Source organism: Hippocampus guttulatus, chromosome 5, assembly GCF_054856545.1.
Source record: "Hippocampus guttulatus isolate MCC_2025c chromosome 5, RoL_Hgut_1.0, whole genome shotgun sequence".
NCBI lineage: Eukaryota > Metazoa > Chordata > Actinopteri > Syngnathiformes > Syngnathidae > Hippocampus > Hippocampus guttulatus.
Genome location: NC_141265.1, coordinates 23398305 through 23411612, shown reverse-complemented (window position 1 = coordinate 23411612; position 13308 = coordinate 23398305). Strand labels below are relative to the sequence as shown.

The 13308-nt window shown below is 46.7% G+C and overlaps 1 protein-coding gene across 5 annotated transcripts in view; it reads left to right on the top strand.

The window, feature by feature from the left end:
* Window positions 1-13308, top strand: part of rad17 (RAD17 checkpoint clamp loader component) — a 93916-nt gene that overhangs the window by 19541 nt on the left and 61067 nt on the right. For all 5 annotated transcript variants that reach the window (XM_086110632.1, XM_086110630.1, XM_086110631.1 and 2 more), the window contains exon 7: window positions 12837-12962. In XM_086110632.1, the coding sequence (XP_085966758.1) occupies window positions 12837-12962 (126 nt within the window). The remainder of the gene's footprint in view (window positions 1-12836; window positions 12963-13308) is intronic.

The following is a 13308-nucleotide window of genomic DNA, read 5'->3' as shown; positions in this document are numbered from 1 at the left end:
ACCTGAAGTTTTCTGAATTGTTTCAACTGGATGAATATATATATATATATATATATATATATATATACAGTATATATAAATAATATGCCTGTAATCATGAATCGATTTTCATTATGTTCAACATTTATATATTGCTGGAGAAGAATTGCATTCATGGATCAAAGAAAACTATTCGAACAGTCTATGAATCTAAATCTAGTTTAAATTTGGTGACCTAACGTTACTTCTAAGATTTAATTCATGTAAATATCTGTTACAAGCTTAATAGAAAAGAGGAATGGAAAAATGTGATTAATTGATTAAAATAAAAAAATACATACAGTGATCCCTCGCTATTTCGCGGTTCGTTTATCGCGGCTTCGGTGCATCGCAGATTTTTTTCAAATATATTCATAATTTTTTTTATATATATACAGTATATATATATTTTTTTTTGAAGTCCGCAAAAAGTTCGCAAACGGTCCGCGAGAAGCAGTGAAAGTCAGCAAAACAACAGTGAGTCACATAGAGCAACATATACAGTACATGTGGGTTGAGGGGGGGGGCGGCCTAAGAAGACCATGTTGATTGGTGATATATGTTAATTGGTCGCTACTTCGCGGATTTTCGTTTATCAGGTGGTTTTGGTCCCCATTAACCGCGACAAACGAGGGATTACTGTATATCAAATGGCTTGACAGCACTGGGGTTTGAACATTAAGTAGCTTGTCTTTGTACTGTGTTGAATTGAAGATAGTTTGAAAAGTATTTGCAAATCATTTGATACTTTTTGTTTTTATGTGCATTTTACCCAACGTCCCACTTTCATTGGAATTGGGGTAGGTAAATGTTGAATACAAATCCTACTTGAAAAAGTAATGTCTGGGTTTTGTTGTTGTGGTTGTTTTTTTTTTTTTTGTGTGTGGTTTACTTGGGACCAGTCCACGGACTACCAATCGACCACGATCAACTGGTTGCACACTCCTGATGTAAGAGCTCTGGTGTGATCGGAAAAAAAAAATGTCCCTCACAGGAAATATGACAACTTTTGGCAAATGTTCAAGAAATAGTTAAATTGTATTGTGGTGCAGTAAGCAAAGGAACCACATTAATGAACCTGCTCTCTATTCTGTGCATGTAATTTGTGTATACTGTATTGGAAAGTACAGTGGTAACTCTACTTACGAAGTTTCTTCATACGAAATTTTCAAGTTACGAAACGCAACAGGAAAATATTGCCTCTTGTTACGAAAGAAATTTCAAGATGCCAAAGGTAAATATACAGTATGGGCTGCTACTCGCAGCTCCGAGTTTCCTGAACGCAACATACCATATTGGCCCGAATATAAGACGGCCCTGATTATAAGACGACCCCCTCTTTCTCAAGACTCAAGTTTGAAAAAAGACTTTCTGAACACCAAATTAATTTTTTATACAGAAAATAATTACAGTACATCTGAACATCCGTGAGCCGTCACCTTACCGTGGTGGAGGGGTTTGTGTGTCCCAATGATCCTAGGAGCTAAGTTGTCTGGGGCTTTATGCCCCTTGCAGGGTCACCCATGGCAAACAGGTCCTAGGTGAGGGACCAGACATAGCACGGCTCACAAAGCCCCTTATGATAAATAAAATCGATGGCACTCAGTTTCCCTTGCCCGGACGCGGGTCACCGGAGCCCCCCTCTGGAGCCAGGGCTGGAGGTGGGGCTCGTTGGCGAGCGCCTGGTGGCCGGGCCTACACCCATGGGCCCCCTTCTCATGGTCTCACCACCCGTGGGAGGGGTCAAAGGGGTCGGGTGCAATGCGAGCTGGGCGGCAGCCAAAGGCGGGGACCCTGGCGGTCCGATCCTCGGCTGCAGAAGCTAGCTCTTGGGGCATGGAATGTCACCTCTCTGGCAGGGAAGGAGCCCGAGCTGGTGTGTGAGGCAGAGAATTTCCGACTGGATATAGTCGGACTTGCCTCCACACACAGCCTGGGTTCTGGTACCAGTTCTCTCGAGAGGGGTGGACTCTCTTCCACTCTGGAGTTGCTCACGGTGAGAGGCGCAGAGCAGTTGTGGGCATACTCATTGCCCCCCGGCTCAGTGCCTGTACATTGGGGTTCACACCGGTAGACGAGAGGGTTGCCTCCCTCCGCCTTCAGGTGGGTGGACGGGTCCTGACTGTTGTTTGTGCATATGCACCAAGCATACCCACCCTTTTTGGAGTCCTTGGAGGGTGTGCTGGAGAGTACTCCTGCTGGGGACTCCCTTGTTCTACTGGGGGACTTCAATGCTCACGTGGGCAATGACGGTGAGACCTGGAGGCGCGTGATTGGGAGGAACGGCCCCCCCCGATCAGAACTCGAGTAGTGTTTTGTTATTGGACTTCTGTGCTCATCACGGACTGTCCATAACAGACACCTTGTTCAAACATAAGGGTGTCCATATGTGCACTTGGCACCAGGACACCCTAGGCCATAGTTCGATGATCGACCTTGTGGTTGTATCATCGGATTTGCGGCCGCATATTCTCACTCCAAACTTTTCCAAAACTTTTCAGATATTTCTTCTGATTTTTCTTTTGCCCTTCTGTTTTTGGACTGTTTGGACTGTGATTGATGTAACAAATCATAGCTTCACCCGATCAATCAAACCCCAAATCGTAACTTAGTCCACGGGCTAACGCCGGTAGCTTAAACTTACCGGCTGTCACCGCACCGGCCTTTCTCCCTCGTCATGGGGCGGCACAACTTCGCCGCCTTTGGGTTATTTCTGATACTTCTGACGTTCTGCCATCATCCAGTGACAGGACTACTCCACTATTCTGTCGCGGATCTTCTCCGGATCCGGAGGATTGCACCGGAGCCTCCACCGCCGGAACTGCACCATCATCCTGACATCGCTCGCCTGCCTCGACGTCGCTACATTCACCGCGGGTCGCGTAGACATGTTGACTACAAAAATCCTGGCTCAATCAACTCGACCTGGTCCACTTCTCGACGTCCTCCCAGAAACCGCGGCCGCAACACCAACTACTATGCAGTAGCCCGCCTGGCTAGGTCGGCTAACAGCACTGCCGCCATCAAACATGACACCTCCGCTGTCAACTTTGGACTGCTGAACATCCGCTCACTTACGAACAAGGGTCACCTCATTCAAGACGTCCTCGCCGAACGCAAACTTGACTTCCTCGTTTTAACAGAAACCTGGCAACAAACAAACGACTTCGCTGCTCTGAATGACTCCACTCCTCCCGGCTTTGTTTACATCTGCCGTCCCCGTGGCAACGGCCGTGGAGGAGGCCTCGCGGTAATCCACCGCGAGAAGTGGAAAGTCTTACCAGTCTCCGTTCCTGCATCAAGCTCTTTTGAATGCATGGTGTTTAAACTCCCTGGACCCACGCCAACCATCATTGCCACAGTTTATCGCCCCCCGAAGCCACATAGCGATTTCATCAATGAATTTTCCAGTTTAATCACACACTTATCCACTCTCTCGCCAAATTTAATTTTGCTGGGAGATTTTAATATTCACATGGACAACCCCGACCTGCCACTCACAAGAGACTTCACATCCTACCTGGAGAGCCTCGCGATACACTGTCTTACTGACTTCCCCACCCACATCAAAGGCCACACATTGGACTTGGTTTGCTGCTCTGGCTTCTCCCCCTCCAAGCCCACTGCTGATGTTTTTCCTGAAACCGATCATTTCCTCCTCACTTTTAACATCGTACTCCGTCTCTCTACAATCAAAACCTCCCGCCTCATTTCTTTTCGTAATACCAAAAATATCAACATTGACACCTTCTGCTCCATTATCGACCGTTCCCCGCCCCCAGACGCCCTTTCAAACCCGGATGACCTCACCGCTCACTACAATGCCTGCCTCACAAATATTCTAAATTCTCTCGCCCCCCTGAAGACCAGGACTGCTTCATTCTCTACATCTGCCCCCTGGTTTACACCCGCTCTTAGATCATTGAAATCAAAAAACCGCCAACTTGAGCGACTCTATAAGAAAACCGGTCTCACCATCCATAAGGACATGTACACTACCCATATCACTAAATACAAGGACCAAATTGCACAAACCAAATCCAGCTACTACTCCGGCCTCATCCTCTCCAACGAAGGAAATTCAAGAACTCTCTTCTCCGTCATGAACAAAATCCTCCGGCCACCAAACTCTCTCCCCCTCCACCTGTACTCCACAGCAACCTGCAACTCCATAATGGAACACTTCAATCACAAAATCCTTAAGATCCATCACCAACTTCATCAAAACCTGCCTGCTCCCCCCCCATCTGAACCTTCTTCTCCTTGTCATCTCTTCTCCAGTTTTGTTCCACCAACGACTGCTGAATTATCCAACCTCATACTCAAATCCAAGCCCACCACTTGCCAGCTTGATCCCCTCCCTTCATCCCTTGTTAAATCCTGCCTTCCTTCTGTGCTTCCTCTCATATCTGCTATTATCCACTCCTCACTCTCTTCTGGTATTGTCCCATCACTCCTCAAAACTGCTGCTATCACCCCCACACTGAAAAAACATGGCTCTGACCCCAACAACTTTGATAACCTCCGCCCCATCTCCAAACTTCCATTTATCTCGAAAATCCTTGAAAAAACTGTTGCTGCTCAACTCCACTCCCACCTGTCCCTTCACTCTCTCTATGAACCCTTTCAGTCCGGTTTCCGCCCCCGCCACAGCACAGAGACTGCCCTAATCCGTATTGTGAATGATCTCCTCATAGCATCTGATTCCGGTTTAGTATCCATCCTCATCCTCTTAGACTTGAGCGCTGCCTTTGACACAATCTCTCACCCTATCCTCCTCAATAGACTCTCCTCCATTGGTCTCTCCCACACTCCCCTCAGTTGGTTCCACTCCTACCTCACTGGCCGCACTCAGTTTGTCCAGCTCAAATCCTTCACCTCAAAGCCCTCCCCAGTCACCACAGGTGTACCACAGGGATCTGTCCTAGGTCCCCTTCTCTTCATCATCTACCTCCTGCCTCTTGGCCATATCCTCCGCAAATTTAATATCCACTTTCACTGCTTTGCTGATGACACCCAGCTCTACCTCTCCTGCAAGCCAAACTCCATACTCCCACCCCCCTCCCTCACCTCTTGCCTCTCCGAACTCAAAACATGGTTCACAACAAACTTTCTTAAATTAAATACTAATAAAACTGAAGTCCTCCTTCTTGGCACCAAATCCACTTTATCCAAAGTAAACAGTTTTTCCTTCAACATTGACAGCTCCCTAGTGTCCCCCTCCCCCCAGGTTAAGAGTCTGGGTGTCATCCTGGATAGCATGCTCACCTTCCACTCGCATATCAACACCATCACCCGCACTGCTTATTTCCACCTCCGCAATATTACCAGACTTCGCCCTTCCCTCACCCCCCGCACCACTGCTATTCTTGTCCACAGTCTTGTCACATCCCGCCTTGATTACTGCAACGCTCTCCTCTTCGGCCTACCTCAAAAGTCCCTTCATAAAATCCAGCTGGTCCAAAACGCCTCTGCTCGCATCATCACAAAAACATCTTCCCAGCAGCACATCACCCCCGTTCTCCAACAGCTTCACTGGCTCCCTGTTCAACATCGCATCAATTACAAACTGCTTCTATATACATATATGGCCATCCACAACCTGGCCCCTCCTTACCTATCCGACCTTCTCCAGGTGCATATCCCCTCTCGCTCCCTCAGATCCTCGTCCTCCCTCCGCCTGTCAGTGCCCCCTGCCCGACTGAGCACCATGGGAGCCAGAGCCTTCAGTCACGCTGCTCCAAAGCTCTGGAACAACCTACCTCCGGACCTCCAAAACTGCACACCTCTTTCCACTTTCAAGTCCCGTCTAAAAACACACCTGTTCAGGATTGCCTACAACACATAGCTCTTCCATTTCCTATGTTTTTATGATTTTATGTCCTGTTTTTATATAATATCTCGTTTACTAATTTTTACATTGTATTTTCTTATTGTCTGTACAGTGTCCTTGGGTGGCATGAAAGGCGCTTTTAAATAAAATGCATTATTATTATTATATTATTATTATATTTTGGACACTCGGGTGAAGAGAGGGGCGGAGCTGTCAACTGATCACCACCTGGTGGTGAGTAGGCTCCGATGGTGGGGGAAGATGCCGGTCCGTCCTGGCAGACCCAAACGTATTGTGAGAGTTTGTTGGGAGCGTCTGGCGGAATCCCCTGTCAGAAGGAGTTTCAACTCCCACCTACGACAGAGCTTTTCCCATGTTCCGGGGGAGACGGGGGGCATTGAGTCCGAGTGGACCATGTTCCGTGCCTCTATTGTTGAGGCGGCCAATCTGAGTTGTGGCCGTAAGGTGGTTGGTGCCTGTCTTGGCGGCAACCCTCGTACTCGCTGGTAGACACCAGCAGTAAGGGATGCCGTCAAGCTGAAGAAGGAGTCCTATCGAGCCTTTATGGCCTGTGGGACCCCAGAGGCAGCTGACGGGTATCGACTGGCCAAGCGGAACGCAGCTTCGGTGGTCGCCGAGGCAAAAACTGGGAAGAGTTCGGTGAGGCCATGGAAGCCGATTCCGGACGGCTTCGAGGAAATTCTGGTCCACCATCCGACGTCTCAGGAGGGGGAAGCAGTGCACCACTAACACTGTGTACAGTGGGGATGGGGCACTGCTGACTTCGACTCGGGACGTTGTGAACCGGTGGGCAGAGTACTTCGAAGACCTCCTCAACTCCACCAACACGTCTTTCTTGGAGGAAGCAGAGTCTGAGGACCCTGAGGTGGGCTCTCCTATCTCTGTGGTTGAAGTCACCGATGTGGTTAAAAAGCTCCTCGGTGGCAAGGCCCCAGGGGTGGATGAGATCCGCCCGGAGTTCCTCAAGGCTCTGGATGTTGTGGGGCTGTCCTGGTTGACACGCCTCTGCAACATCGCGTGGTCAACGGGGAGAGTGCCTCTGGATTGGCAGACCGGGGTGGTAGTCCCTCTTTTTAAAAAGGGGGACCGGAGGGTGTGTTCCAACTACAGAGGGATCACACTCCTCAGCCTCCCTGGTAAGGTCTATTCAGGGGTGCTGGAGAGGAGGGTCCGTCAGGAAGTCGAGCCTCAGATTGAGGAGGAGCAGTGTGGTTTTCGTCCCGGCCGTGGACCAGCTCTACACCCTTAGCAGGGTCCTCGAGGGTATGTGGGAATTCGCCCAAGCAGTCTACATGTGTTTTGTGGACTTGGAGAAGGCGTTTGACCGTGTCCCTCGGGGAGTTCTGTGGGGGGTGCTTCGTGGGTATGGGGTACCGAACCCCCTGATACGGGCTGTTCGGTCACTATACCACCGATGTCAGAGTTTGGTTCGCATTGCCGGCAGTAAGTCGGAATCATTTCCAGTGGGGGTAGGACTCCGCCATGGCTGCCCTTTGTCGCCGATTCTGTTCATAACCTTTATGGACAGTATTTCTAGGTGCAGCCGAAGCGTTGAGGGGGTCCGTTTTGGGGGCCTCAGTATTGCATCCCTGCTTTTTGCAGATGATGTGGTGCTGTTGGCTCCTTCAAACAGGGCTCTCCAACTCTCACTGGAGCGTTTCGCAGCCGAGTGTGAAGCGGCTGGGATGAAGATCCGCACCTCCAAATCTGAAACCATGGTCCTCAGTCGGAAAAGGGTGGAGTGCCCCCTCCGGGTCGGGGAGGAGATCTTGCCCCAAGTGGAGGAGTTCAAGTATCTTGGGGTCGAGAGATCGACAGGCAGATCGGTGCAGCGTCTGCTGTGATGCGGACGTTGTATCGGTCTGTCGTGGTGAAGAAGGAGCTGAGCCCAAGGGCGAAGCTCTCAATTTACCGGTCGATCTACGTTCCAACCCTCATCTATGGTCACGAGCTATGGGTCGTGACCGAAAGAACGAGATACAAGCGGCCGAAATGAGTTTTCTCCGCAGGGTGTCCGGGCTCTCCCTTAGAGATAAGGTGAGAAGCTCGGTCATCCGGGAGGGGCTCAGAGTCGAGCCGCTTCTCCTCCACATCGAGAGGAGCCAGATGAGGTGGCTTGGGCATCTGATTCGGATGCCTCCTGAACGCCTCCCTGGTGAGGTGTTCCGGGCATGTCCCACCGGGAGGAGACCCAGAGGAAGACCCAGGACACGCTCGAGAGACTGTCACCCAGCTGGCCTGGGAACACCTTGGGATCCCCTGGGGAGAGCTGGAAGAAGTAGCTAGGGAGAGGGAAGTCTGGGCTTCCCTGCTAAAGCTGTTGCCCCCGCGACCCGGCCCTGGATAAGCGGTAGAAGATGGATGGATGGATGGACATCTGAAACAAATGATTATACCAATATATTTGAGAGAATAAGCATGCTATTTTGCCTCATTCAAATCTTAATATCTGCCCATTTAAATATGTAAACTAAAGTGCAATCACATTCGTAAATGAATGGCTTCTGGTTTTTGAAATGTAAATTACATCATAACTTCTCCTCAGCTGCGGGTTAACCTGGCCGATCTTCGACCCACTTTTCTCCAGATTGTCGCTATGTTTCTATGTTATCTCTTCTATTATTTTCTTCTCTTTTCTTTCTTACCGCTATTTTAAATTTTTCTTCTTTGTGCTACCGCTATTTTTATTTTTATTCTTCGTGACAGGGGTTCACTTTGGCATGGGGAATCAAGTTCAGCATTCGCTTCAATTATATCTGGCACCATCTGAGGAAGATGAATGTGAGGAAGGCAGCAGGTCCGGACAAGATCAGTTCCCGGCTCCTCAGGACCTGCTCTGACCAGCTGTGTGACATTGTCCAGCACATGTTCAACCTGAGCCTGAAGCTGGGCAGAGCTCCACAGCTGTTACACCTGGAGAAGGCTATGAGCACTGTGAGAATCATGTTCTTTGATTTCTCCAGGACCTTCAACACCATCCAGCCCAACTTACTGGGAGACAAACTGCAGAACGCCGGAGTGGACCACCACCTCACAGCATGGATTACAGACCTCACAAACCGGCCGCAGTACGTGAGGGTACAGAGCTGTCAGTCGGACAGGCTTCTCTGCAGCACTGGAGCGCTGCAGGGGACTGTTCTGGCTCCATTCCTGTTCATCCTCTACACCTCGGACTTCAGACACACCACTCCAAACTGCCACCATCAGAAGTTCTCCGATGACTCTGCGATTGTAGGCCTCATTACAGAGGGAGACGATCGGGAGTACAAGGGACTGACGAAGGACTTTGTGGACTGGTGCCAGCAGAATCACCTCCAGATCAACCATAGGAAAACTAAGGGGTTGGTTGTGGATTTCTGCAGGAAACAGTCCTCACCTGCACTGATGAACATCCAGGGTATGGACATAGAGAGGGTGACCTCCTACAAGTACCTAGGTGTTCTTCTAAACAATAAACTGGGCTGGTCTACGAACACAGACGCCCTGATTAGGAAAGGACAAAGCTGACTCTTCCTTCTCAGGAAACTGAGGTCTTTTGGGGTTCAGGGGTAAGACTTTCTATAACTCTGTGGTGGCTTCGGCCATCCATAATGGCATTGTCTGCTGGTCAGGCAGCATCTCGGCCCGGGACAGAAAGAGACTGGAGCGACTGGTCAGGAGGGCCAGTTCTGTCCTGGGATGCTCCCTGGACACTCTGGAGGAGGTGGGCAACAGGAGGATGCTAGCTAAGCTAAAATCTATGATGGACAGTCCCTCCCACCCCCTCCAGCCCGCCCTGACAGCTCTAGGTAGCTCCTTCAGCCAGAGACTGTTACACCCGCGCTGCAAGAAGGAGAGATACCGCTGCTCGTTCCTACCGACTGCTGTCAGGCTGCTGAATATAAAATAAAATAATGTGAAAAGCAATTGTAAATAGCACCTTATCTATATCTATATTTATATTGCACTTAATTGAACGGTGTACATTGAAACTGTAACATTTATTTTGTGAATGCAAACACTTTGTTTTTCTTCTTTCTTCTTTCTACCCACAATCTTGCTGCTGCAGACTGTAAATTTCCCCAGTGTGGGACAAATAAAGGATATCTTCTCTTATCCAGCGTCGTGAATGCAGCCATCTCGTTACCTCTGCTTCCCGCGTCCGAGATGCACAATTTTCCCCTGGGACGCACAGTTCCAAATAATGTGCGTTTTTGGGACGCAAGGAAATTTCTCAGTCAAAACAAACAAACGAACAAAAAAACTATGGCAGGTCTGAGGATTTCATGGTAACGATCGTTACCGGTAGCGTGTCGTTTTGACGGTACTGAAAAATCGTTTAACCTTAAAAGTCACCGCACACGACTTGACGGTTCGCGATCAAATCTCTCCTGTGTGATCAACGCGATTTCACTGTGCCTGTATGTGTGTTTGTGGTGTGGTGTGGTGTGTGAGTGTCTTTCTTCTAATTTACTTTCGTTTTTTTTTATTTTCTGTGTTGGGGGGGGGGGCGGAACAGATAACATTATGTGGGTTGCTATTTTAGTCTGCAAACTGAGGAATCACGCGGATGAAAGTTTGAGATGGCGGCGAAAAAAAAACTCGCAAAGGTCTACTAATTACGACATTTAAGAAATGGGAATGCCAGTCTGATTTTTCGTATGAATCGTCCGAAGGGCGTCTCACTAAACTCACCTGGGATGTATGCACAGAACACGAGAGCGAGAGACGGGGGAGGCACGATTACGAGGCAAGTTGGTCATTAGATATACAGTATAGGCTAATTGCTATGAAAAATATTAATTTAAAATAAAATGATCACTGTGAATGGGTATAATGTCTAGACCCCGAATATAAGACGACCCCCACCTTTTCAGTCTTATTTCAATGCAAAAAACACCATCTTACAGTGATAATTTTACAGTTTACCCCCAGCGAGTCCCAGGGACTCGCTGATCAGAAAAGTATGAGTCCCATTATGCATTTAGAGAGTCCCAAATTTCGAATTCTGAAATGGTCTACTTATTCAATTGAATATGATAATAACACAAACAACAATGTATACATACAATTATAAACAAGTGCTGCAAAAATTTAAGTAATTCAGTAGCAGGCCTGAGGATTTCGGAAATTCACGGTAACCATTTTTCGGTTCCGTCGGATTACCCAATGGGAAACCACGGTAACAAATTTTGGGTTCCGTAAACGTTCATCTGGGAACTCATTTTTCTATTTTGACTGATATTCATAATCAAGAATTCTGAAACTCAAAAGTATAATGTCTCAAGGGTAAATGTTTGAAAACTGCATTAACAATGAACATTACATCAGCAGCTGTGTACTCCAGGTTTATTCAACTAAATAAATGGATCAAAATATGATGGACTGTACTCATATGGCATGATGAATACAGCATACCACAAAATCAGAGTATTTTTTCCAATCTCACACTGCAAAGATTAATTTACTGGTAATCATTAATACAGGTAAGTATTGATTTGGCTTGCCATCCTCTTCCCAAGATGATGCATGTGTAATCTACTATCAATTTGACGAAAGAATCTAACACGTTTTTTTTTTGTTTGTTTTGTTTTGACTGAGAAATTTCCTTGCGTCCCAAAAACGCACATTATTTGGAACTCTGCGTCCCGCGGGAAAATTGTGCGTCTAGGACGCGGGACGCAGAGGTAACGAGATGGCTGGTCTTATATTCGGGCCAATACGGTACTAATAGCTGCTTTGCCATTGTGTCAATGTGTGTGAATAGAAATGTGTTCACCAGTCGGGCGATCGCTCACAATACTAATGTTTGCCTTAGACATTTTCGAAGGATTGTTAAAAATTGACAAAAACAAATGTCTTTGGATAAGTTTTTTACAAAACGCCAGGCAAAAAACACTTGAGAGAGAACGTGAACTAAAGAGGGCAAAAAAACGATGAAGATGCAGTCAAAAGTTAAATGACCATCATTTTTATTCTTTATTCTTTGTTTTTTACATTATGCACAACTATCATTTATTGTGCAATATTCTAATTGTAACGTGTATTTGTTACATATTTTGATGCAGTTTTATGCTTTAGAAAACATTCATATCTGAATTTTGGGGGGAGCGTGGAACAGATTAGGGCATTTACATGAAAAAATGTGTTTCTACTGACAATGTGTTCTAGTTAAGAGGTTTCTTCCAGAACCAATTAATTTCGTAAGTAGAGGTACCACTGTACAAGAGTATTGCACATTGCCCAACTCCAAGTTGCTAAGAACTACTGTGAATTAATATAAAGCAAAATGCAATTGCACGTACATTTTGCAAAAATATTTCAATATTTTCATGTTGCCCTATTAAAAACACTATAAACAGTTATTACTTATAAATGAGAAAAATTGCACAAATTGCACGTAGTGTAAAAAAACACTTTCACTTTCAGTTTTTCAATACCTCTCAGTTGTCCGGAATTTTTGGGTGGCTCGAAAATGCGAACGAGGTAGGGCTAAAACATGGAACATTATGAGTCACCTCTATCCCGCTGTATAAGTCCTCAGCACCCTCATTCCAACTGTGGCCATTCGAGGTTGCCACTTCCTTATTGATAACGATTTTGCCCTTTTCTACCAAGACAACTTGAAGTTAGCTCTCAAGCTTTGCCTACATCCTGAAGAAATACACCTTCCCATGGTGTGTGATGGCGTGCATGATGCACGTAGCAAGACAGCAGCAAAACATAAACATGTGACTAAGTAGCTCAAGTGTGCCGAGGAGCTTTTTTTATGGTTTAGTCACGTTTACGAAGGGGTTTCATGATCCAGTACAAACTCTGGAATAGAAACGAGCAAGTTCACATCTTTGAAAAAAATGTATTGAAAACCTATATTGACATTAAGACTTGAAGGTCTTTTTTTCCCAATGAGCATTCAGGTCTTTGATAAATATACTGTATTTTCATGTTTAGGTTGCGCTCATTCATGTTGTGCTGTTTCTTCAAGGTGCTTTGTGAAGACCAGTCGATGTCCCCTGGTGTTCATTGTGTCCAACAGCCCAAGTGCGGACAGCAGCTCAAGATTCCTTTTTCCCAGAGAACTCATGGAGGAGCTGCACATCAGTAACATCAGGTTAAATACACTTTGCTATCGATCAGGAATATATACAGTGCTGTGAAAAAGTATTTGCGCCCTTCTTGTTCTTCTTGTTCTTTGCATATTTATCACACACAAAGGTCTCAGTTTATCAAACTAATATTAATATCACAGAGACAACCCGAGCAAATATGAAATGCAGTTTCTACATGACAGTTTCATTTGCTAGGGGTAAAAAATTCAAAACTATCTTGCTCTTTGTGAAAAAGTCACTGCCCACCGCCCTTGTTAAATCACAAATTAACTTGGACTAACGACAGATTTGGGAACGCTGAGGTCATTTTTACAGGTCACACGCAAACCTAATTACACCACATTTGTT